This window comes from Cygnus atratus, chromosome 21 (genome assembly GCF_013377495.2).
Source record: "Cygnus atratus isolate AKBS03 ecotype Queensland, Australia chromosome 21, CAtr_DNAZoo_HiC_assembly, whole genome shotgun sequence".
NCBI lineage: Eukaryota > Metazoa > Chordata > Aves > Anseriformes > Anatidae > Cygnus > Cygnus atratus.
Genome location: NC_066382.1, coordinates 4,047,131 through 4,073,310, shown reverse-complemented (window position 1 = coordinate 4,073,310; position 26,180 = coordinate 4,047,131). Strand labels below are relative to the sequence as shown.

At 45.4% G+C, this 26,180-nt stretch overlaps 1 protein-coding gene across 2 annotated transcripts in view; it reads left to right on the top strand.

Annotated features, from left to right (window-relative positions):
* RERE (arginine-glutamic acid dipeptide repeats) overlaps window positions 1-26,180 on the top strand; it is a 232,765-nt gene that overhangs the window by 96,093 nt on the left and 110,492 nt on the right. For both annotated transcript variants that reach the window (XM_035557534.2, XM_050714887.1), the window contains exons 4-5: window positions 23,798-23,903; window positions 25,363-25,459. In XM_035557534.2, the coding sequence (XP_035413427.1) occupies window positions 23,798-23,903; window positions 25,363-25,459 (203 nt within the window). The remainder of the gene's footprint in view (window positions 1-23,797; window positions 23,904-25,362; window positions 25,460-26,180) is intronic.

Here is a 26,180-nt window from a genome sequence, read left to right as displayed (position 1 = left end):
GATTGGTAGCCCTGTGACAAACCATCTCGGCTGTTCTTGAAAGGTATGCTATAGGAAGTCTGTAAATCTGGCAGGCAGCAGAACTTAGCATGAAGGTAATTTTATTGATTGCTCTTCAGAGGCGGAGAGCGCTGCCAAACCCACTGTAGCCTGATCTGAACCAGATCTAGTTGGCAAAGCTTCCTCTGTGCAGAGATCTATTAAATTCCAGAGACGCGCAGATCTAATACAGTGCAGTAATGGGGCTGCTGCAAGAAACAAAACAGCCACAGGTTTCCAGACAGTGCCATTACTTGAACTTTTTTTTAACTCTACCAGATGTCTTCACTAATGGCCTTTTTTTTCTTGTTAATACAGCTTTGATAAGGTAGCACTGGTTACAATGTGATTTAAGTTTCATCCTGGAAATATTCAGGTGCGTGTTTGGCATGGGTGTTGTGCACCGATGACAACAGACCTCGTGTGCTAGGAACGTGTGTTTTCACTTAAAAACCTGAGCGTAGCATCGTGCTTTCACTAGAAGGCTTGATTTCTGCAGTAGCATTCAGTAACCTGGTTGGTTAACGGTTTTGTTGAAGGGAAACAGCAGGAGGTGGTGGAAGAGCCTTGATAGAGGAACAGAAAGTGTTTCCTGTGAGTCTTGTCTTGCTTGGACAAGGACGATTTTTTTCAGCTCCTTACAGAGCCAAGTTGCTTAAATACAAATTACGCGGCACTGGAGCAGACACACTCTCCAAAGCAAAAAGATGTGGGGTGCTTAGAGAGAACGTGAGCCGTCTTTGTGACGGATGCTGCGCTGTGCCACAGCACCCGCGCCGCTCACCCAGGACTGTGCTGCGGATAAATGTTAGGAGGAGCAAGATCTTTGGAAATCTACTGATGTATTTTTTCCCCCCTCAATTTCCCATTTACTGTACTTGGAGGTATTGACTCTTAAAACACAGCTTTTGCCTCCTTTCCTTGGAGAACGTGATGGGGTGTCAGGTTGCGCCAAAGGAGGTGATATGGTATAAATGCTTCTCGTTTGCTTTGGTTCATCCCTGTTGAGTGATTGAACTTAAGTTTTAAAACTGGAATTTCCTTAGTCCGTCAAAAAGTATGAGATGGTTGACTGTACTTAAACCAAAATAAGTCGTCAGTGTTTTTCCCTCTCTACTGATTGGGTTATTTTGTGCAATTATTGATGTGAAACACCATCTTAACCTCTCTTACCATTAATTCCTTCCTTGGGAAACACTCCCGTATCCTTTTACTGTTAAGCTTCTCTTGGCCATCTTATGGCGTCAGTTACTTTGCAGATATTTTTCATGAGAAACAGCAAAGTACAACTGGAAAGCTGGACTGCGTGGATACAGCTTGAAAAAGGGCACGGGAGTGTGGCTTTAATGCATCACTGACGTAATTTGGACAGCTCTAAGGAGGAAAGTGTTGCAAGGTAGCACAGTATAAAAAAGAAAAGGATCTATTAGCATTTAATTCAGGGTTCGTTTACCGATTTTTTGTTTTAGAACAGTCGTACAGCTTGGAGCTTAAGTTACATGTGCAGGTCAATAAAATAGAAGCAATTAATGCTGAGGTGCGTGTTTTAAGACATCTTTCCCCCATGTTTTACTGATGAGTTTTTCCTTCTGTGTGAAAACCACAATCGAGGCTGTGTGTTGAGATGTCCCCTGTACAGCAGCCTGCTGCTTTTGACTGAACTCTGCAATAGTACCGCTGAAATCCTAATGATGCAGCTGTTTCAAAAGCAGCCCATTGCTGTCATAAACACAAATTTTCTGGTCATCACAAAGTTATGAAAGGGCGTGGATAAGGGGAAGATGCTCTCTCTTCCAGCATACTTCTTGTTTGGTTTAATTTGGCACAGGTCAAAAATATTAAAAATAATAATAATAATCTACAGCCTTCTCAGACAATTTCTTAAACATGCTTTGGTTTTACAAATATACAGACAGCAGAATAACAACTGGGTTGTATGTTAGTTGGTAATGCAGAGTAAGTGAAGAGAGATGATTTGTCTTCAGACCCTAAGGTTTTGAACTTCAGTGGTTCTGAAATAAGTAGCTGGGAGTCAAATGTTCCTTCGTCCCACAAATGCTAATTTTCCAAAATTGATACAGTCTCTTCAGTCACTTCATGTAGTCCTTCAGATTTAAGCCTGATTTCAGTTACTTATCCTATAAAAGATCTTAATACTATTGTGGTCCGGGAATTGAAGTCTAAGCTCTGCCAAGAGCAAGTCAGACCTGGCCCAGATCCATTTGATCTCCTTGTTCCAAGTTTCTGGCAGAAGAACATTATCTTGAATTCCTTGTGCACATAGCTAAGGATCTGCTCAGGCACTCATATTTCTCTTTCGCGCACCAATATTTTTGGCTTCTTCACCCCCTACTCCCCCACCATGGCCTTTAAAGATGTTTTTCTTTTTTAATTAAAGGCTACGTTTTGAAAATAGACTTTCTCCCTGAATTCCCTTTGGGTAAGGCCATTTGACGAAATGGGTTTGGCTTCTCGACAGATTGAGGATATAGCTTCATAGTTGTAGTTTTTAATGAAATAGTATTTAATGGTTTTCTTCTTTGTGTTATAATCTTTCTAAAGTGAAGTTTCTTTTAATCTTTGTTAATGGTAACAAATCCTAAAATTCAGTCTATTCCCTTTATCTTAATTAAAATGTTGATTGTGATTACTTCCAGATGATATGAATACAAGACTAAAACCTAGATGACTGACTTGCGGAAGAAAATCCAATTAATATGTAGCCACTCAATTAATATGCGTGCACGGTGGTCATTGAGATGGCTTTTGATGCTCAGCACTAGGACCTCGGTGAGCTGGAAGGATGCTCCGTCCAACCCTGCCGACTGAAGGGAGGAGGCGATGCGTGGTGCTAGCCAGCAGCTTGTAACTGGTGCAGAATCTCTAGAAAAGTAAAGCTTTGTTTCGGTACGGATCAGTGGCTTGCAGGAAAGGCAAAGGAAATCAGTAATTTGAGGTTGATGAAAGGTAAGAACCCAGCTCTGCTGCTGCTGAAAGGATTGCTTCCGGAAGCGAGTCTTGGTAAAGGCAGAAATCAATCCGGCGAGTATCAGTGGGCATGCAGATGGCTTGCCTTCAGCAGTACGAGCAGCAGCAGTTTCCTCTATTCTCTCAAGAGTTTAGGGGAAGAGGAGAGGTACTGGCTTTGTTTTCCCCTTCCAGAAAGCGAGTGGCTTCCAGTAGCGAGGATGTTCGGGCTGGCTGCAGGACTGGTGCCCAGGATATGCTGGCAGGGCTGGCCAGCGGCAGTAATTTGCCCTTTGTGTCCAGTGGGTCTGCCAGAGAGGCAGGAGGAGGCATTTTAGAAATTCTCAAGGAGTTGTTTTACTTGAGGCGGAAACCTCTGCCGTTGTAGAGCCAAGGATCTTGTGCCCGGCTCTTCGTTAGGTAACCATGTCGTAGCAAACCTCCCTCCCAGTTACATGAACTAGCCTGCTTTAGGGAGAGCGCTGGGAGGTTACGAGAGTGAGAAATCCCACAGGAGTTTTGCTTTCGAGCCCAGCAGAACTTCCAAAGCAAACGTTTGGTGCTGTGTGTGGAGGAGCAGAGGTGCGGGTGTCTTGCGCCAAGCTCTCCATCTGCCCAGTGGTGTGAGCCACCCGCTCAGCGGGGCGTCAAAGCTGCTCCAGTGGGTTATGGCCAAAAGACGAGGTGGTTCTGGGTTAGGAGATGCCTTCGTTCCCAAATAACCAGCTGTTGGCTTAAATACGACACAACAGTGGTAGGTGCATTTAAAATATGAATGCTTTAATTATGTGATGCACCTAAAAGCGTGTGTACCCAGCTTTGATTACTACGTCTGTACTGAAATCGAGTCAGGCAAGGAGCGTTGGATGCTGGAAATGCTCTTCTGTGTGTCAAGATCACCGGTGAAATGAGATGACTGAATACTAGTATTTCAGGAGAAAGAAGCAAAACAGAATGAGGAACTGCCTCAATTTTAACTTCCCCCAGTAAGAACACTGGTAATCACAGGACATTATATTTACAAGTGTTCTGATTATAATTTAATTCACTGAAACAAAGGCAATTGCAGCTTACTTTCTAAGTTGAAAGGGAAGACATCCACATCCAAAAAGAAGGGGAAAGTGGATCTGACAGGCGAGTAGTTTGTGCTTTTTCTCTGCAATAACAGTTGGAGGTGAGGCGAGAAGTTGGGTAAACAACCAGAAATACCAGAGGGTGGTCGCTGCCAGCCGGCACCGCCGCGTGGCTGTTGGTGTTCCCAGCGAGCTCACTGCCCGTGATCCACGCGAACGTGTGCAAATAAAACACACCTTGCCTCCAGCAGTGGTAATAAGAAATCTGCCTTCTAATCCTGTCCCATTTAAACCTTTATTGATATGAATTTCCAGCGTTTGATAAATGAGTCCAGATTTCCTTTTTAAGGTTTTCCTTTTTTCCCTCAGAGGGAGAACCCAAGCAGCAAATGGATTCTAGCAGCATGCCTCTGATTTATCGCGTTTTGACTTAATTTGGTGTCACATTTAAAATGCTAATGGGCTACACTTTGAATCTGAGCATCAGAGAGAAACTTGCGGTGCTTTTAAAACAGAAAAACGGTGCATTTGCCCTATAAAAGAAAACATTATTAGTTGTGATGCAGTTGCCCTTTGTGCCTGTATGTTTACTTGATTGAAGCATCTTGACTGTGGTGCTTTCTCCTTGAAGCCTGATTTGAATGGAGTATACAGCTGGATTGCCCCAGGGCCTTGTAACAATTTATAGTCTGGATGGAAAGGCAGAAGTGCATAAAAAGACAGTTGTGAAATGCCGCTAGTGCCCTGTAATAGAAAATCTGTGTATGGTGACCTTGTCTGGGAGGGCCTGTGGGATCATTTTACTGTGATCCAAAGGGTTATAAAATGGAAAGCATTGCATCTCCCTGGGAATTAGGGGGGAAAAATTAAGAGATCTGTTTTTCTAAATTATGCAGCGCATGCTTCCTCTCCTTTGTATTCTTCCTGCATGCAGCCTCGTGTTTTAGGAAACATGTGAAAACGAGGATCTGCTATTCCCTGCGCTTTTATAGGAGCCGATGCTTTTGAATGCAAATCTCTGGGTGAGGTTTCTGTAGCCACAAGCATTTATGTATTTAAAAGCCTCGTTCTGTTTGTAGATGAATTGATGTTCTGTTCCTGAACTGCAGCTGAATTAATTTGTGGCTAATTTTTCCTGGCTGGTTACGAGGCAGCTTGACCTTTCCATTTTGGTGTGGAAAAAATGCTGATTAATAGAGATCCTGGCTTCTCCAGCTTCGTCTCCCCTTTGCGGCCAAGGAAGGCTGAAAGATTTCCTTTCTGCTCCAACCCTTTGCTCAAGCCGCCGCCGTCCTGCGATCGCACAAGGCTGCCTTCAACCCAGCTCCGTTGGCCATTAGCATCCCGAGCTGACTCGCTAATAAGAGGGAGACGAATGAGACGTTTGAAGGAGCGCTGAATTATTTAAAATCAAAAATTTAGCCTGCAAATGAGATTGGCTGTTAGGTCTAATGCGAAGCAGATTGAAATGCCGCTGTGATTACGGTGGGGCACGCGTGGGGCAGGGGATTAGTATGAAAATGTGGGCAGAGAGGGGTTTGGAGGGAAGTGGCAGGGATGATGAAGAATCAGAGGTGACAGTTTAAGGATTGCATGGCAGGAGCTGCACAGTGATTAAATTCACTGATGCTGTCATCGAGCTGTAAGGCTGAAGATAACATTCTCTCCCTGTGCTGAAAACAAGAATCAATACAAACTCCTTGACAGGGGCTAAATTATTAAATAGAGCCTTTCTTACAATGTTTCATTATCTGGGATTTACCTCAGCTGGTGATTTGTCAGCAGCGCAGGGAGATTTGCCGGGCGCATTTTGTATTAAAATCATTCCAGATGCATATGAATCCATGTTGATAATTCCCTTCCCTTTCACAAGGCTCCTCGATAGATTTGTGATTTCCTTCTGCCCAGATGACACTTTGAGTTTTCACGCAGACATGAAGCTGTGGTGCGCGGTGGGGTTAGGGCTTCGCACGTACGTGGAACAAAAAAAATCCTTCTGTGCTAACAGGCTGCTCTGCAAGCGCTGAATTGATTTGCTTGCCTTTGGTGTGTTAAATTAGCAAGCGATGTGGAATGTCTTTCAGATGAGAGATCACAGTTGTAGAGAGAGGACTGAGGCTGCTCTGGATTTCTGCGTTAACCTGGGTGTTGGAGTTGTTAGGCTCAACTTGGTGTAAAATAAAGCAATATTCGTCTAATTTTGTCGTATTTCTTCTGAAGGCAGGGACAAAAAGCATCAAGCCCGAAGCAGCCAGCGCAGCGTATCTCACACACCCAGGGCACGCAGGGCTGCGTGGAGGTGCATTCAGACCTGGCCGGCGCTGGCAGAGATCCGTAACTTCATCCGTGACATTATTTTGTCAAGTAAAGAGCGTTCAGGATTTCTGTGGGCTTTCTTTGGTTTGTTTTTTCTGAGTAGCTTTCACAGCGTAACGCAGCGGTGCGACCAACCGAAGCTGTATGGAGCTGAGGTGTCACAATAGCGCCTCGCCTTCTGCAGACGGAGACAACGTTCGTATTTGGGGGTTTAAAACAGATGGCAGCATTGTTAAGAACAGGGATTAAACAGCTGGGAGTTAGGACGATATGTACATCATTTTAGGGCTCGAATCCAGCTCTTCCTCCATGTGCCCTAGATTTGTACAACCGAAGCCCAGACCGTATGATTTATGGGTTACATCTGGGGGAAAGAAGGGAGCAGACACCCCACAGAACACTCCACAATTTAATTTTTCCATGCAATCGCCCCGTTTGTTTTGCAGTGCTGGGCATTTGGAGCGACCGGAGTTTGCAGAGCTGGCTTCCTGCCACCTGGGAAGCGGCCGCCTGTCCGCGGGCTGGCGGGGATTCACCCAGCGGAGGCTCTGGGAGCCCTTCACTGCCTCCTGTGTGAGGCTGCTGAAGCCCTTCCTGGGGCAGCGGAGCCCTTTGCTCGTCCTGCACTGCTGGCACCAGGCTGGTCTGCATGCACGCCTTACGTGTCCCCCAAAAGAGACCATGGCAGGCAGTGCTTTCCAAGGAGCTGCTGATGCTTGTCAGCTTGATTTAGATCAGTGAATCGCTCCCTTTCCTTGTGAAGCTGTTTGCTTTTGAGAGCCAACTCGTGTGTAAAACAGGAAAGGGAATTCTGAGAATTGCGGGGACAAAAATAGGACGCTGTGAAATCCCAGGCTCGTTTTTTGCAGAATTGCTATTGTGTTATTTTTTCCTAATTTAAAAAAGAAAGAAAGGAGGAAGGAGCAATTGAAACAAATCCCATTAATGCTCTCCCCACCCCTGTTCCTGTCCGCAAGCCAAGGACAAAAGCAGATATTCTGCAAATGGGGAAAACAAGAATATACCGCTTGTGGTGGTATGTAATCAGGATTGCTTTTCACATTGTGCCTCACCAAGAGGGATATATGTGGCTGATAATTTGTACGTGGGAACTTCTGTGGACGTAGTACAATGGCAGGGGCTTGACTGGAGATACAGGAACCACTTGCATCCTTCTGTACATTTGATTCACCCATATTTTTAGATTTTTAAGGCATTTGTCATGGCAGTGCAGTCTTTAGCACCTTTTAATTTTTTTTGCTTTTGTATTGTCTTGTTTCCTTTTAGCAAAGTAAACCTGGCTCTTTCCGGCACCTGGGGTTGAGATAATTGACTGCTAAATAAATCAGTAGCTGTCATCTTGGAAACAGAAGAAAAAATATTATTTCTAGTTTTTTAAAATATGCATTAAATGGTACATTTGCTGCTTTACATGTAGCAAGAGAAAATGGAGCTGGAACAGATTTAGCCATGTCCTCTGGTGTTGAATAGTGAGGGCATCTGTCATGTTTAATAATGCTTCTGACCTTTAGGATTATTGAAGTTGAAATTTTCTCTCTGGTCATCTGGGGGTACTTGAGCACTGTCAGATTTCTTGCGTCTGTGCTAAGTCTCCAAAGATACATTGTTATGCTTCATAAGCCGGTGGAGATAATTCATTAAGGAAATTTGTTTTCCCACTTTCAAAATGGTTTTCCTTAAGGAAAGTGAAATGTCGTTACGATCACTAAATCGTAGCGTGGCCCATCCCTCCCCGTTTGCTTGCCTGCCTTTTGCTGGGGTAGGGCCACCTCTGGCCTGCTTCGCTCTGCTCCTACAGGCAGCAGCGAGGCTCTGAACACGCTCGGCGTAGCCTGCAGGGATAGAGCATGTGAAGAAGGTCCCACCAGCAGCTGCTGACCCTGACATGGATGGAGAGGTACCACCCTGCTTGGTCTTGTCCCAGCTGTGAAAACTGTCCCCGTAGCTGTGGTCAGGAAGCACAGGGATCTTTCTAAGCTAAGAAGTCCTATAAGTATGCTCGGACATAAGCCGTGGGCAGAAAAGAATCATGCACGATGTAAAATAAACCTTTTCCTTTTTTTCCAGCTACTCTGGGGGAAGCACGATGGAGTTGCAGTGGGGTTTCGTCACAGAAACATCACTGATGCTGCCTAATTAAAGGTTTTGTCCTAACTGCTCTACATTTGCAGTTGTTTCCAACAGTGCGTGGCTGACAGGGTGAGGTGGCAAGCATCGGTGGTCTTGGCGGAGAAATCTCTCCACCTGAACCCATGCAGAGACACGAGCGTTGTCAGAAGCCACTGCTCGGCCTCCCCTGCCCCACATCAGCTTGGCTGGGCTCCTCCTTCCCTCTTCCATGGCCATTTCCTGATATTCAGGACTTGGACTGAAAGCCCCAAGGTTACTGGCACACATGTTCATCTCCAGTTCTGGGTGACCTCCCTTGCACGTATGGCCGTGAAGGTGGTGATTATTTGGGCTCTCCTCTGTACATCTCAGGCTGGCATGCCACGCCGTGTCACGGGGTGGTGATGTAGTGCAGATAAAACAAATTTCCAGGGAAGATGGCTCTTCTAAAACCGGCCTGGCTGCGGGTGAGAGGTGCAGAAATAGTGGTATGTGGAAGAGAAATGCAGGAGATGCTCTGAGCGCGCCTGGGATGCGCACAGTGCCCAAGCAGCAGGAGAGGCGATGGAGTGGTCCTGTAGGGCAGGGGCTGAGCCCCCTAGGGGGATGCTGAGGATCAGCTGCACCTGGTGATGGTCTGACAGAGCTTCAGGTCTTCTGCAAATCCTGCCCAGAAGGCAGGCGTGAGGTCTGCGTGCTGCTCAGGGCTTGTTCGGAGGCGTAAATGGGGCTTGGGGGCTGGCCGCCTGCCTGGCGGCGCCAGCCTGAGACTCTGGTGTGTTGCATAAATGAGATAACCCCGTTCTTCTCCCGGCTTGGGACTCGGAGCGAGGAGGGAGCAGGGATGTGCGTTTTTGACTCTGTAGTCGCTGAACGCCAATCCATGGAGAATTTGAACTTGTAATTTTGATTAAAATGATTGATTTTAAATCAGCCTGCGTTCATTTTGGGCCATTAGAGGGTATTTAAAAGGAAAATAACTCTTTAATTAAATTAGTAGTGCATAAGTATCCTCCTCGGCTTTCTAAGCAGAACTTCTGGTTGTTGGTAGGGTTTTCTTGGCTTATTCCTTTTAGGGCCTTGTTTCTTGGCACATCTTAAGGTTAAAAGCAACACAAAATTATTAAAAACAAGTTTTATGCTGAGCCAACCTTCAATTTTATTTGAGATCTTTTTCCTTTTGGAAAATCCATTACCTGTGGTGTTCTGTAAAATGTCCACGCATCTGTAGGTACTGTTGATCCAACTCAGGGATGCTGTACAGAACTGTGCTTTCCTTTTATTTGTAAAACTTTTTTTTTTAGCAGCAAAATGCTGCTTGTAATTACAGCACCAAACATAAAGCAGAAATCCATCTAAATGCAAGGATCCCCAGAGGTAAGGTTCTGGCACTAGGAGCTCTACGAGTGATGCTCTGAAAGTTGTTTTTCAGCAGTTGAAATTCTCCTGAGGTGGAGGCGATGAGGGAGGACTTGGGAGCTCCTGCAGGCACTGGATCGGGCTTCCTGACGTGGTGTCTGCTCCTGCCACCGTGATTTGCAGTGAGTTTCTTGAGATGGGAGCACTCCTTGGCTTTGTTACTGAATTAAACGGTGGCAATGCCTTCGCAGCAGTCTCTAGACAAGAGCGCGTTAGGCATGATATACAGCTCGTTTTTCTACTGAATTTCTACAATAAAATGATCTACTGAGTGACGCAATTAAACCATTACAAGAGACCACCTTAAAAAGCATGCTTAAAAAGGGGTACAAAGCCTAATTACGGGTGCCAAGATTGGAAGGATTCATCTTGTCTTTCCAAATGCTTTCTGTTGTCAAACCCATCTCCTTAGCACCGGACTGTTTACACGCAGCTGGGACAAGACGTTGGCAGTTTCTCTCTTGTTATCAGTACGCGTTCTGTGATTTTCTTAACCTGTCTTGCAGTTGTCTGAATATGTGAATCTTCCTGGCTCTGCTTAACTTTTCCTTCCTTAGGTCAGTGAACTTGTTAGAGGTGTCTGAAGGAGGGAGAGAGGTGAAAGAAGCACCCTAAGTTCAGTCGAATGTCCTGGAGGTCTTCAGAAACTCTGGGAGCTCTAAGGACAAGATGAGAGTTGGAGCTTCAGGGCAAAACCCTCGGTAGAGGAAATGCCCGAATCTTAGGGTGCACATGGGATCTTCGCGGGGACATACACTGTAAATGAGGTTTGACTGGCTGTAAGGAAGGCTGTTCTGTTTACAAATCCCTTTCCTTTTCTATCAGGCCTATCCCAAGGGCTGTTGAACGCTTGGGTCTTGCTCTTGCAAATTTTGTAGCTAACTATCTGTGCGGTGCTGTTCTCTTTTAGAGTTAAGATGTGCATGAAGTGGATTCATTACTAGTCACAGCCAGCGTGAGGGTTTTGGCAGGTCAAATAACAAATTTAGTTCCTTACAACGCTGAATTCTAAAGGTGCTGTTGCTGGCCATGTCTCATGCTGATGATGGCTGTGAGGGGAAAATGATTCATCCCTTCTGCAGTGGCTTGCAGCTGAGAATTCCAGTGGACGTGATTCGGATGGACTTGCTTCACACACCTAACCCCACAGTGCTTGCACTTGGCCCTTTGTGCTCTGTATCCTCACTTTGCTGGGAAAGCTGGCTACTGCTTTGCAGTGAAATAGCCTGGGAGGTGTGCGTGTATCCCGTGCGTATGAGATAGTGTAAAGTGCATCTTGGTGAAACGCTCGGAGTGTCTGAGAAGTGCCAGAGTAGCTCTGTCTGTTGCATAAAACATTTGCAACTTGATCTGTATCATCTGTACAGGCCATGCTTTCATGTATGGGAAGGATTCTTGATTAGAGGAAGGCCACTTGACACTTCACCAGGCTTTTTTTTACTGTGCAACAGGAGCAGCAATAAAGGTGGCACTTGGGCGTTTGTCACTTTATCTATCCATAAAAGAAAATGGGAGGGAATGGTTAAGATGAGGCTTGCACAAAACCTTGCAGAAAGGAAGGGAGATGGAACATGAATGCTTTCAAGAAGGGAACCGCAGCTGTTTACACCCTACTGGCTGCAAACATGTCTGGAATATTTGATTTATAGAAAGAATCAAGTAATTAAGATAAAAGAATATACATGATTCACGACTGTGAAATATTAAGACATAATTTATGCTCTGTATCTGCTGTAGTTATGATTAGTGACCTAAGGCTGTTGAACTTCCTCTTTATGGATTGCCAAAATGCTGTGACAATTTTCAAGGGAATTACTCTCTTTGAGTTTAAAGAGATGAAAATGGGCCTGCTAACAAGGACCAGCTTCAGTATCTGCTTTCATATTCTTCATGTTTAAAGGAAAAAAAAAAGGAAGAAAAAAAGAAAAAAGAGGCAATTAGGTCCTTTAGGTGCTTTGATATGTTTGAACCTTAGGACCTGGTGAGACAGAAAGAAGGTGCATAATGTATAATATGGCACAGCGAGTGCAATGCATAGCGAGAAACCCCCAGAAAGGCATTCCCTCGGATGCTTTTCAGAGCGTCTGTTGCTGAAAAGATTGAGAAATAGGCTTTCAAAAAAAGGAAGCTATTATTTCAAGGCGTTGGTTTTCTAGTCCCGATGTGTTGTGGTGTTTTGCATATTTGTATTGCAAAATTGCTCATAAACATAAGAATTCTTGTTCCCTGCGCTGTGCTCATGATCAAAGGATATTATTATGGCCTGTGTAGACTGTGATTGAGTGTTTCCCTGCTTTAGTTAAAGCAAATTGTAAGGAAATCTGTGAAAATTGTATACCGATTTCAAAAGTGGTTTGTGTGTGCTTGTCTGAGCCCACAGAGCATCTTTCTGGACGGGCGGTGGCGGACCAGGAAAATGAGCAGCTGAGGGAGTAGCTGGAGCATGTCTGCATTTGAAATATGCTAACGGCATCGTAAATATTTAAATTTGAGCTAATATTGCATCATATTAAAGATTCATTTATTACTGTACTCATCGCGAATCGCTTGGAGGACAAGTGCTATAGCTCACAGTAATGTAAGTGCTGGGAAATGGCTCGTCGCGGGGTAGCTGGTGCTAGGGCATGAATATTTGATTTCCCTTCGAAGGTAAGGAGTGCTCAGGTGGCTGCACACCTTTGGGGTCAGGCTCCCGGTGAGCCGGGGCTCTTCTTCCTTCTGTTCCTCGCAGCATTCCTACAGCTCTCCAAGTGTTAGAGCGTGCAACACGTGCCTTGTGTCAGCCTGGGCAGGCGAACGGCGAGGTGCTGTGGCCAAAACTGGAGGAAAGTGCCCGAGCTTCTCAAACATATGATTCAATATTGATTTTAAGGAGGCTCTGCCCTCTAATGTATGCCTCAAAGAGGGGGAGAGTGGCAAGTTGTGCTATATAATCTTAAGCTATTTGAAGAACTAAGCTGATGGGGATTTCTCAAAACAATTTTGCAAGTCAGGCTGAGAAAGTTGTGTTTGATAAAAGGAAAGTTATCTAAATAACGAGAGTAATCTAAATAAGCTATCGCTAAAACAGTCAAACAAGGTTTTGCACAAATTTCCTTAAGTTTCAGTAACACTTGGTTAGGGTGTTTTGTTTTTGTGCCTTTCTTCTCCTTGTAAGGTACTCTGCCAGGTTCTGCAGTTACAGGTAATGGTTGCATACAGAATCCGTTATCAGGTGGCCTGTTGCTTTCACTGTCTTTTAAAAGAAATTGGCTAGGATGACATCCTTCATATTAAGCCTTGTGCCCAGAAAAAATGGGGCAGGTGCAAACATCCAGTACCACCAGTACACGCTGACTTCTGAGTTGAACGTTTGCATTCGGCAGAGATGGGCTCCTTCCAGTGTCTCCGGTAACGAAGTAAATTAATGGGAATTCTATAGGAGGACTGTATTTATGGAACTTGTTGCTCCCAAAGCATTTTCCTTCTGACGTAATGCCGGGACTGCTTGAAAAAGGCAGCTATTAGCAGCTTCATTTAGTCACGCCGTAGTGCTGTGAGCGTGGTACTGCCCAAGACAAACGATTAGCCCTAGATTTGCAGAGTGCCTGGCTGCGTTCGCTCCAGTCGTAACTCAAATGGGGGTGCTGCTGGTGTCCCTGCTATGTGTAGCGTATGTTTAAAAAGAATTGTGCGCTTTTGTTTCAGATGACTCCTGTCTTGTGCTTCATCTCGGTCCTCTGTCTGGTCGCCCATGACTTCCAGCACCGGCGGGAGGGTTTTCTCCTTTGTATCCCCCTCCTAAATTCTCCTTTGAGCCTTTTCCCTTTATAGCGGGTAAACACATCCGTTTTGTTCTCCAGTGTAGTTATTTGTGACTTCAGCATTTTCAATATCGGGCTATTTCCAGATGAATGGAGGACATCTTTCCAATCTCTCGGTTTAGATGAGATTGCAGCCTGTGGGCCTGGGTTGGGGTATATTTATTTAGTGCTGATTTACATATAAATACAAAGAAAAAAAAATCACATCCAGTGTTGCTAATGCTAGGTACTGAGACGGTGGAGACAGCAACTCTCTGTATTACAACCCCTGTGTAGTAAGCTACAGTCCTGTTTTCTACAACTTGAATATTTTTAAGGCTGCTCCTCTGTTGCCTTGACTTGCTGCTCTGGTTTCTTTCACGATAATTCCTGACAGCGTGGTTTTTAATAAGGCTGTGCCACGGCCGTGTTTAGCAGCCAATCCCTGAGCGCTGTTCTATGAGATGAGTGGAAAACATTTTTTTTTTCTGGTTTAAGATGTTAGCTTTTTCTCTAGCAGCACGTGTTGGCTGCCGTTTCCTAGAGGATGCAAACATTCCGGTAAGCGAGCGTTTCGCAGGCAAATGTTACATCCTCTGAGAAGCTGCCCGAGGAAACATTTACCTTCCAGCTATTTATCTTCCAGGTACGCTTGGCTTTCTCACAGTAACAGCGTTTGATTGTGTGCTCAAGTAGTCAAGCCACAGTAATTTGGTGCTCAGTCTCTTCTGCTGTCTTTTCTATCCTTTTAAAACCCAGCCTGCAACCCAAGTGGGCCAGTTTGCGGGGGTGCTTTAATTCTTCCTCTGGCATAACGTTCCCCAGACGACGAGGTGATATTTTACCAGCCTGGTGACCCTTCCAGCCCCGTGCTGGGTTTGCAGAGTAAACTGTCTGCTGATTGTTTTATCCTCCCAGCTCTCGGTATCTCTTCGTTAAAGGCAGCCCCCTTAGTGAGATGTTCAACAAAACACGGCCCCTTGGTATTTAAAAGGTGAGAAATCTGTTTAAGCTGTGTATGATGACATCAAACGGCCCCACTGCTGCGTGCAGCTTGTTTTAGGAAAAGGGACGGATGCTGCTGCTGGTGGTGTTGAGCAGTTCGATGTGCGCTGTGTGCTATCAGTGACACTTCATGGCAAGTGTCAGGCGTGGTCTGAACGGTGGCTTCGTTTCACCATTGCTCCTCTTTAGGCTAATGCTCCAAAAAAAAAAAAAACAACCCTTAATGGAATTTAATTACCAGAGCATATATTCAATGATTAGCTAAATGCATCTGTAATACCATTAGTTGTTAGGTAGCTGTTGCCTTATTATGCTTGACGCGGGGTGCGTTTGATGTACGATGTGTCTGCGTGGCGCAGCACCAGCCGTGCTGTCAGGCAGCGTGTTCAGGGGGGTCGCAGCCATCCTGCCAAATGTTTTATGTATGGGGCTGCCATGCTACCAGTAGAAATGGTGGTGGAGAGGGGATATCTCCATCGCTTTGGTGGTGGCTGGGTGCAGGCACGCCGTGCCTTGGGCATCGCCGAGTTCTTCGGCACAGCTCCTGCGTCCCAGGCTGGCTGGGACTCACAGGAGCAGCACGGGTGGTTGCTTGTTTTCCCCGAAAAGGAGCATTTGGCATGGAGGGGAAGGTTTGTGAACCCAAGAGGGTTTTCTAAAGGGGGTGAGGTGGGTGGGCACGCCGCCTTCCAGCCCCAGCAGCTATGCTGAAGCAGGCTTGCTCGTGGGAGTTGTGCGCCGAGGCGCTGCGGTTACTCTGACACCGTGAACTGCAGATGGGATTCAAAGAACATAAAAGGGAAACGGAGCAGAAAGATACCACAGAGGGCTTAAATGAGATAGTAAGCAATGACCCAGAACCTTCGTCAAAGATCTTATGATAGTTTGATTTTAAGCAAGTCGGTTTTAAAGCATAACTGCTTTTTTTTTCCATGAGATGAGATTATCTTGTGTCAGTTAGAATTGCAGAGGAGTTATAAGGGTGGTGGTGTGCTTAGGTGCGCTTCATTTATATGTAAACAGGGAACTTGCTGGGTCTTGCCACAGAAAGCAGCTTTGTTTCTAGTAAAGCTAAAAAGTTTATGGTAGAAATACTGCCGTTTGTTTTAAATGCACAAATCTCTTGTGGTCATTACCTAAAGTAAGTCACGTCCTTTTTTTCTCCTTGAAAACCTGGATGAGGCTGGGTTCAGTTCAGCTTTCTGGGTGGTTCAACTGCAGAAGGCCTGTGACTGAATATATGTTTAATCTCCGATATTTGATGTATTGTGAGGTTTAGGTGGCTTAGGTCCTCCGTTTCTGCCACCAGCTACAAGCAGGGAATGTGGGATTCACTTTGAGTGTCGTAGGTGAGGAAGAAATTGGCTCAGGAATTTGGGTTGAAAACACCAATAACTTGGGGAAAGACTGCATAGAGTCATTTCTCTCTTGGTCCCAGCTGGCCTTGTATATAATCTCAGGGAGGATGGTGTTGGTTTGCTGGGGAGTGGGATCGCAAGGACATAGGGAACAAGGAGCTGTGGTTGTCCGTTCTTCAGGCTCAGCAGGCAGCAGGGGGCTTTGTGCTATGTTTTAATGGCCCTATGCCATTAAGAAATATGGTACAAAGACAAGACTTCAGATAGTTACCTGTTCTTTAAAAACATTTCAAGTAAAACCTTAAAATGCCATTTCAGCGTACAATGTCTCAGTTGCTTTCTAGATTTTTTTTCCCAGGTGCAGGCAGGCGTAACTTGGTGGCTTGTGGCAAGCGGCTTCTAACAGCTGTTCTCTGGGGCTGAGGTCCTGGCGAGGAAGGGCTCCTTGCCTCGTGGTATGTTCATTTGTTCCTCGTGTTTCCCTTTCATATGGTGCCTAACCCACAGATTGATAGCCTGTCACTGGCATTCAGCACGAGCAATGTTGGCCTCTCTGTGTCGGGGGGAGCTGCCGACACGCACCCCTCTGCGGCTCGCTTGGAAGCAGATGACGAGAGGATGTGGATCTCAAGAGTGAGAAAAGAATGAGCAGAAAGCGGGATGGAGGGACTGAAAGAGCATGTTCTGCAGGTCTGCAGCCAGCTTCTGGAGCCGGCGTGGTAGCGGGGGTTATCCTCTCTGAGGTCTGGCTATTGGAGAGCCCAGCTTGCCTCCTTCTTGACCCTTCTCCTCCCTTCTTGACCCTGCTCCTCTGCAGCGCTTTTTGGCCATGTAGAGCATCTCCAATGTGCCCCATCTCCCAGCTAGGGTCATATCCAGGCTGTGAGCACATAGCTGATGCCTGCAGGAGGCGAGCCGACTGCACGGGGGGAGCCTCCCGACGCAGCCGAGCCCCGGGGTGGAGTGGTGCGGGTCGCCTTTTGGTTTGAATTAACGGCATATCAGCTCTGGGGTGACCGGGGTTGGTTTGGGCTGAAATATTTCTGGATGTTTTGGGCATCTGGAAAGCAGAGAGTGTGGGGGAAGGGAAGACTTATGAGTGGCACTAAAAAAAGAAGCAAGAGTTGGTTGGTAACTCTTATTCTGTATTGATTTTTGTAGGAATTTTTTTTGGGGGGCAGGGCTGTGAGGAGCAGACAGGAGAGGGAAGAGGAAATGCATTCAGCTCAGTTTGTTGAGCTTTTGTCTTAAAAGCACATCTAGCTGGAGCACAACAAAATCCCGTGCTGACCTACATCCTTCCGAGGCAGCCTTAATTCGCTAAGGCCAATGCCAACCCCTAGTGCTGTTGGTGGGCTATTTCTGGTGGATCTTCCTCGTCTTACTGGGCCATACGTGCCCTGGTGTTGCTGCCCTGTGACTGTAAAAGCCATCGCACCAGAACCCGTTGTGTCCCTAAGGTGGTATTACAGCAGGATTCGATAGCGTGCCTCTTCTGATCTCAAGTCTAGCTTTTTTTCTAAGACCGTCTAGCAACTCTAATGCCAAACCGCCCACGCTAGGAGACAACATATGGCAGCTCCCGTGAATTAACATGCGGCTAAGTAACACATCACCTGGTGTTTTTAAAAAGGCTTCGGCTTCAGCCTCGGTAGCTGGATTTGGAGTTCCTGGCGACGTATCCATCTCCCCTCGGCGCACAAAACACAACCGTGCAGTAAGGAGTTGTGTTTTAGGGCCTTGCAGAGGAAGGTCTGTGCCGGGCAAGTGCTAAAAGGTGCAGGCAGGCAGATGGCGGCTTCGTACTCGCACGTGGGTGCGTGGGGCTGACTTACAGGTGTGTTTGTAGGACTTCCTGCCTTTCCCTTCTCCGTCTGCAGGAAGCAACTGTCTGCAAATAACCTGGCTGTACCACTTAGCGTGTTTGCAAACAGTTCTGCCTCAAATGTTGAAGAAGAAATAATGTTCTGGGGGAAGCAGAGCAGCTCGGAGCCCAGGCACTGCGCTCCTTGCAGAGCCCCCGGGAGCGGCGCGTCCCCGAAGGCACAGGGGTGCGGGCGGGCAGTTCAGGGGAAGGCGAGCCAGAACCCTGTTCTACATCCCAGAGTTATTTGTACATGAGGTTGAATTAATTTCCAGCACACGGAGGTGACTTCGTGAATCCCAGAAGCCATTTCATCCGTTCAACGTGTGAAGAAAAGGGGCACAAGAGAAATTCCTGCTGTAAACAATCGCAAAATGTCAAGAGCAAGACACGGTGAAAAAAAATCCTATATTGTTTTGTCAATAAATTATTCTTTCTCCTACATAGATCACAGAAATGGGACTTTACCCTGGAAACAGCAGTATTTGATACCCCAGGCAGCTTATTCCCAGCTCAGCTCACACTTGACTGAATACACTGATCGATTATCCGCGGCTTAACCAAGCCTTCTCATTTCCTGCCTGCCATTACTGCGCTCAATCAAGCCGAGGGTGCTTTGTGGCCTGCCTTGTGCGCCGAGATAAGCCATCAAGGCATGTTTCTATTAGAAAAGCTCTTGTAGCTGGAACAGTCATTAGATAACACTAACGGGTGGAAAGGTTGCGGGCTTTGTGTCGGTCCGGGTTAAGAGGGCAGGAGCCGAGCGGGGCTGCCTCCTCGGCTCCTTGTGTTGGAGGGGATTAAAGAACACATCGCCCTGCTCTTGTGCCACGTTTGGGTTTCCTGCTGCACGTCGATGGCTCTCACTCTTGGACAGTGCTCCCGTTCGCAAGAAGTACTTCAGATAGCTGTTAATATGCATGCAGCTAAATGAAATAATCAGGCTGCAAAAATAACATTCGGTTGTAGTAACGACCTCTGCATTTCCAAGCTGGATTTCCTTGGCTTCGACAGCTGTTCAGATTTCTTCTTATTTAATTAGAAAGCAGCCCAGAAGAAGATATCCTGAGAGCATGAAATTACATGTGCTGCAGCGAAGTGGAAGAACCGACCCTTGCTGTGTTGCTGTGGCTCCTGTTTTCCAAATGGTCTCACGGGTGTCCCCTCGCGTTTTATTTCCCGGGGGATCTTGTGTGGCTGCTCTTGATCCCCTCCCCACCCCGATAATAAATGTCAGGAGTGAGTGAGTGGTAGAAATACAGGTAGCAATTCAGCAGGGAAGGCTGGGAGGATCGATAACCGGAGCAAGTCACATTACTGCTGGCATTGGAGGCAGGTTGCTGCAGTGTCACGGAGCGTCATTAGGGCTGTTTGCATGCAGGAAAATAATTTTTTGGGGAGGACAAATGCTGTCCCAAAGGAGTAGGTTAATTTGTAGCGTTAAAAATGAAATATCTCCATTTGAACTGGCTTTGTGGGGCTGGAGTTTCTGTGCGTGTGAGGCATTTATTTTGAGCAGTGGAGTCACTGTTAAAATATGTAACATCTATTAAAATAATGCAAAGAGCCCCGGTAGCTTAGAATTAATCACACCATTTTTTTTCTGATAGGGAAAAAATAATTTTTTTCTGATTAAAAAAATTCATTGTTGAAAACACGTTTGCAAGGAAAGATGTTCTTTTCTGTGTTTCCATTTTGCTGTTTGCTTCTTTGAAGCAGCCACCGTTCGCCCACTCCAGCGTGCCCATCTGTTATCGCCAGCATTTGGTGCGTTGCTTCCCCAGCTAGCTGTGATTGAACAGGGGATCTAAATAGGGCGAGTAATGAAGGATGCTGCTGAAATCCCTCTGCGAGAATCTGCAGGACATCTGTGACCATGTGCACGATGTGGTTAGTCATAACCCTGGGAAGAGAACGGGCAAGCTCTTCAGAGGGGAATCGTAATGTGCAGTAGCTCTGTTTTCCAGTGCTTTAGAAGGAAATTGGCACCTTGGAGTTGTCAAAAACGCTGTACAGAGGTAGCTTGGAAGAGAACCCGCAGGACTTTCCCCCCCCACTTCCTTTTAATTTTCCCCCCTTCCTTTTAAAGAGGTTCATTTTGAAATGGGTGGCCAGGTGTCGGCGGACTGGGATGCTTTAATCCATTTACAGGTTTTATCTAGTTGAATGTCCAAAACTGGTTCATGCCGTAAAATAAAAAAAGTGTTGGGGTGGGGGGGGCAAGAGCATCAACCACCCCTCCAAAAGAGTACTTCGTGAGCGCTGCAGCGACAGACAGTGTTTTTATTTATGGGGAGAATGGAGTTTTGTAGCACCAGGGATCTATTTAGAGCTGAAAGACACTTTTAAAGCACTTGTCATTTCTGTGATTTCTGCAAGTCTGAATTTGACATGCGACTATCTGCAGTCTCCGCGTGTAATGGTGTTAAAAAAAAATATAGTAACACTTTATAAACTAGAGGACACTTGCTCTTTTGTGTTCGTGTCGCTCTAAAATAACTAGTCTATCACAGAAGTTGGCGTCCTGACACCTCTGAGGATAGTTGCTCTGTAAATGACATACATATTTAGAGAGTTGGCTGACAAAATAGCATGTCTAGGAATGCAAGGAAGGATGTAAATGTGAAGCACAAGATTCTGACAGACGTTCTGCGTTTTTAGGAAAATTGAAAGTTTGGGTTAAAAACCCACAATCGTGCATGGCGGATAGTAGAGAAAATACTTCTCAAAATGAAGCTTTCAAATTAATTGGACAAAAAGCAGCAATCATGGTAAAAAGAGGTATTTAGGAAGGAGCTTTGATTGCATAACGAACTGCCCCAAACAAATCAAATGAAAAACCCAACAAAAACAAAAAGCCTCACCACCCAGCTGCCCCAACTGATACCAGCAGAGCACAAAGAGCAGCGTGTTGCTTTGGCAGCGTATTTTTAGTTCTGTCAGTCTAGAGATTTTTGTTTTTAAAAAAGCCAAAGGGTTCCTTGCACACCTCAGTTGCAGGTGGTGTTTGTGCTGCTGCCAGGTGTGTGCCGTACATGTGCCATTGGTGATGGAGATGGTGAGAAGCAGCCAGCGCTGTGGGGCGTGCTGCCTTCTGTTTCGAAGGGTATTAATCTGATAGTTTTTAATCTGATAATTTAACGTGTGCACATGTGGATGGGCCATGTCCATCTTTCCTTGTAACTTGTACTTCATTAAAACACCTGCTTCACAAACTTTATATTTGATAAGTTACCAGCATAGGAAGTTGCTACATACAATGACCAGTGTCTTCAGCAGCCACCAAACCCTTTTCTCTTTGTGTTGATGACAAACTGGGAGGGTCTCGTGGGAAGAGGGGAGAGAACGAGGTGGGCCTTGTGGCAACGAGTGGAGAAGCCTGCTTCAGCCACGCGTTTCTTTTCTTTGAGTTTATTGGGATGCTTTGTAAGTGCTGGCCGTAGCCTCATCCCCGAGCTGCTCAGAGCCCTGTGCTCTTCTGTGACGTACCAAGAAACCAAGACAGGGAAGTTGAGTGATTGCAGCGCCATCTCCTTTACAGCCTTGGCCTAATCCAAACTAAAGCCGTGACCTCCCATCTCGTAGCTGTGTACGGGATGTCAAGATGATGAAAGCATCCGACAGTTTTGATCCCTCCCTCGCTCCTTCCCTTTGCTGTAACGTGTTCTCACATATTGTAAGTGAAGGATGTGCCTTCACACGACATTGTCACTCTTCTGTTTTTTTTTCCCCCAAACCATTCTCTTGTAGCAGAATCACCCTAAGGGTACATCAGACGCTGAAGCCATTCATTCACTACTCTCTACCTTTGTTCTCTTCATGACCAGCTCTTGTTGGCCAGGATGTGGTGGTGTCTTCTTTCCCTCAGCTCACATCTCTCCTGTTGCGTGCCGGTGGTTGCTCAGGCTTGTGGTGATTCAGTTTGTAGATAACCATGAGTACGTGCTGTCTCTGCCAGAGTGCAGTGTAGAGCTCTGGTCCTTCTCTTCTCTCCTCTGAAGATTTCCCATTCAAAAACACCACCGCAAAAATGAAGTAATGTAATTGGTTGTCTTCCTTCTTCATGGCTGCTTACACACAGACACTTAGTTCCCCTTTACCGTGCTCCTTGGAGTGTTGTGCTGTCCAAGAGGACCAAAGCTTTAGCTCTTGGTGCTTGTTGCAAGCTGTCCCCACGCACCCAACTGGGTGCTTTTAGAGCCCCGAAGTGATGCCTGGTGAGTGCTCCCGTGGCTTTGTGTAGCACACTTTGGGTGCTCTTCCTCAGCTAGGAAACACAAAGAGAATTTGCAGAGCAAAGCTAATGCTGAGATAATGCTTCCTGTCTTTGTAACACGCAGTCCTCGTTAGCACTAATGCAATTTATGAACTCTTAGCAAGAGGGTAACAAAACATCCACTTGGAATTTTTTTTTTGCCTTCAGAATTCGGAGGCTGTTCGTAGAGGTGGTGATGCACAGACCCACGTTCAGCAGCCGCCTTCTCGTACAGCAGGCAGCACAAATCCTTGTTACCTCCCAGACTTGCCCAGTTGATTTCTTCCATGCATTAGACAGGTTTGTCATCTTTAACTGCAAATGTGTTATTTAAAAAAAATAAAAGAAAAAAAAGAAAATGGTGTTTCTTCCCTACAGTGCAAATATGCTCAGTGTGGTCTGGAGTGGTTTTTGAGGCGTTCTGTGCACAGCACATGTGGTCGTGCTGGGTTAGTTAGGAAACTTTTTTCTGGCACAATGCTGCCACTAGCAGTTTTTTTGTGGTATTACGTGTGGTTTTAGTCAAAGGCTTCAAGAACTGCCTTTAATGGGAGGATTTTCATGTTTTCTACTGAGCGTAAATGGTGGAAATTGTTGTAATAACCAGACTGATGTGGTCAGAAGAGACGATAAGAGCTCTCTGGTCCAATAACCTGTGATTTAACTGTTGAATGGGAGCGTTAAGGCTGATCTTAGAAGGATGCAGAGGACCATGGCCCAGAAGCCCAGTGGTGCTGGCAGTTGCGTCACTCCGAAGGAATGCTCGTTTCCCTTTCGGCCTTCCTCCCATTCTTGGGGGAAGAATCAGAGGAACTCTGAGTGTGTGGGTAGGAGGAAGAGTCAACTACCACAAGTTTCAAAGATAAACCAAAGCAGATTCTGTAATAACTTGATCTAAAAATTATTTTCAAGTGGTATTTATGTTCTGGTTTCCTTCTAAGAACAACAAACCGGTAGCTGGGTTTTCAAATAGAGGAGGAGCCCTTGAGGGAGATAGGTTTGTGTAAATCTTGCTGTTGGCTTGGAGGGGTATGTAAGCAGTCAGAGCCTGTAATTACTGGGATTGAAGTGCAGCATCCTCCTCTTTTGTAAAAGAGAGCGTAATAAGGAACTTTAACAATTGTGTCTGAAACCATCTGTCCTTGGTTTCTGCTGGTTACAACGGTTAGGAGTGATGACATTGAATTATGCTGGTGTTGGTGTTCTTTTTCCTGTGTTTGGCAGTAAATTCGTTTTATATGTAGAAGTTAGCCAACTAAAATTGTGCTGCATGAAGCCAAAAATTCCAGTCCTTTTTTGATCCCTTCCTCTTCTTTTCTTGGTTGTTTTTTTGTGAATGAATCCCTTATATTTGCTGGTCAGGTACAGGGATAGAGCTGCATGAAAACGGAGTAGATCGCTGTTGTCTCTAAGGTTGAAAGTCAGTCTGTCTCATTAGCACGCTGCCCTTGGTTCATTGCCACAGAAATCTGCTTTCCTCCCTTCTGGGTCTCACCTCACATTTTCTTCTGTGATTTTGTACTGTGGAAGACTGTGTCAGCTGTGGTCTGATTTCCTTTTTAGTAATGCCTTTAGACCTTCTTTTTCAGAGTAAACGGGACCATCTCCTTATGAATGTCAAATGGTACTATCGCCAGTCTGAAGTCCCAGATTCAGTCTATCAGCATTTGGTTCAGGACAGACACAATGAGAATGGTAAGTTAGGCTCTCTAGAGGAAGGCCTTCTTTACTTGTACTCTGAATTTTAAGTTTTAACAGCCCAGAAAGCAAGAACTCGCGCGTAGGGTTGTGAAGCAAGGACTGTTGCTGAGAACAACGCGTCAGAAGATGGATGATAGTGTTTGCTTTGTCCTAACCAGTCTGTCCTGTAACCATAGCTATTATCAGATGTGTTTCAGGTATGATTTAAATCTGTGTGGTATTATACTAATGTCTTAGAGAAAACAGAAAAGAAAAATAACGTTGAAATCTTTGTAGCCCTTCTGGACAGTGTACTAATACCTAACCATCTGGAGACAAGTTGTGTAAAGAAATTGTGAATCTCTTTTCTTGATTCTGCTGTACTGTCATGAGAACTCTTTTTGAAGCTTTACCTTGCACGTATGAATGCTCATTTTCATTAATATTGCAGTAAGTGATGTAACTGAAGCACTTTAGCTGAGTTTCCCCCTTTTCTCTTTAAAAAAAAAAAAAAAAGCGTAGTCTTGGGTTTAATAGCATCAGAGGAGGAAACTTAAGTACATATTCCAGTGTCATTTATCTCCTGCCTATAGGGGAGACATAACTTTTCTTCTGTTATTGGGGAATTTCCTTGAGGCAACTGTTAAGATTCTGAAGATGCTCAAAGGTGAACTGCGATGGCAAAAGTTGATGCTTAACATATGCAACACAGCAGTTTTTTGGTGCATGACAGTACAAAGCTGGGCATACAGTCTTGTTTTCCGAGACATGATGGACGTTTTGCCTGTGTCTTTAGCAAAAGCTGCACAGAAATAACATGTCGCTAATTTATTTGAGACTATTAATAAATACGTTATAGGCACGATGTCAAAAAGTGCACATCTATTGATAACGTGGCTGCTTTTTTATGTGGTGCCCTTGTAGATGAGGAAAAATATTTTTGTGCCTTTGTCAAGGGTATCATTAAGGAAGTAATGGAAAAAAGTTGTCTTCTAGTTTTTATTTAATGCTGAGAACTAATTTTCTTTATTTGACCATGAATGCTAGTATTTCTCTGGCAGAGCGCTAAGCAGTGCTGTCAAGATTTAGTTGAAGATTGGGAATAAAATATGCAAACCAGAACCTTAACCCAGAAACCAAAAGTCAGTGATAAATTCGCTAAACTCTTCCCATGTAGGACTGGAAGTTTACTGGTCAGTGCATAAGGTGCCATCCAGTGCCCCTAAGGCACCTTGCCTTCAGATACGGCAGGCGAATTCCCATGTAAAAATTATGGGAAATAACCACGTTGTTTCCATACCTTACGGGCCACGTAAGCAATTTGAGCATTTGCCATTGTAACGCTGAGCAATGCGTGTTTGAGAAACGTCCTTCCACTTCGACCTGTAAGAAATACCTGCAAAATGGCAAAGGAGGATGCTTTCAGACTGCAGCTAACATGTTGGTGGGGTTTTGTGTTTTTGCTTTCTGGCAGACTCTGGACGAGAGCTTGTTATTACAGACCCAGTTATCAAGAATCGAGAGCTCTTCATTTCAGATTATGTCGACACTTACCACGCTGCTGCCCTCAGGTAAGCTCCAGAGGATGTGGTGCAGCGTCTCTGAGATGGATGAGAACAGAGCGAGGTGCCTTTTCTCTGGTTTTGTTGGGGATCATTAGCATACTGCTCAGCTTTCTCCTCGCCTCCTGCAGTAATTAACTTGTGTTATCTGTTCTCGTTCAAAAAGGAGCTGTAATTCTGCAATCTCATTTTAATCTCAGTTAATCAATGTTGCTCAGAAGATATTGTTTCCCATCATTGCCAATTTAGATTATTGCTAGTTCCTGCAGAAATACTACCCTTCCCTCCTCTGTGTTTGATTTTGCCATTAACAATAGTGTCTCTTTGCAAAGTGACTGTTAGTATGCAGCCCTGATAAAATTGCATTAAAGACTTTGCTCTGAGGCACTTGTCATTGTTGAAGCTCAGCTGAGAGCTCCATTAAAAGCTGGCTGTGCAGACAGGAGGTAATGGGCTCCCCGTATTGTTCTCTGGACTATCTGCCCTTCCCTGGGGGCTGCCGCTCTCTTTGCCCGCTAAGGTCTTAACTGTAGTTGCTAACCTTTGGCCAGGCAGAGGGGATGCACCGTGACTTCATGTTTTAAAATAGGTACAGCGAGGCATTATTTTTAGCAGGTTTTCAATATGCCATACATGCGAGGAGATTGTCAAAATGCGAATTGAATAATCTCCCCGCTAATAATGCTCAGATGGTGTTTCGCCAGAACCATCTGGAGACGTTTTCTTTGTT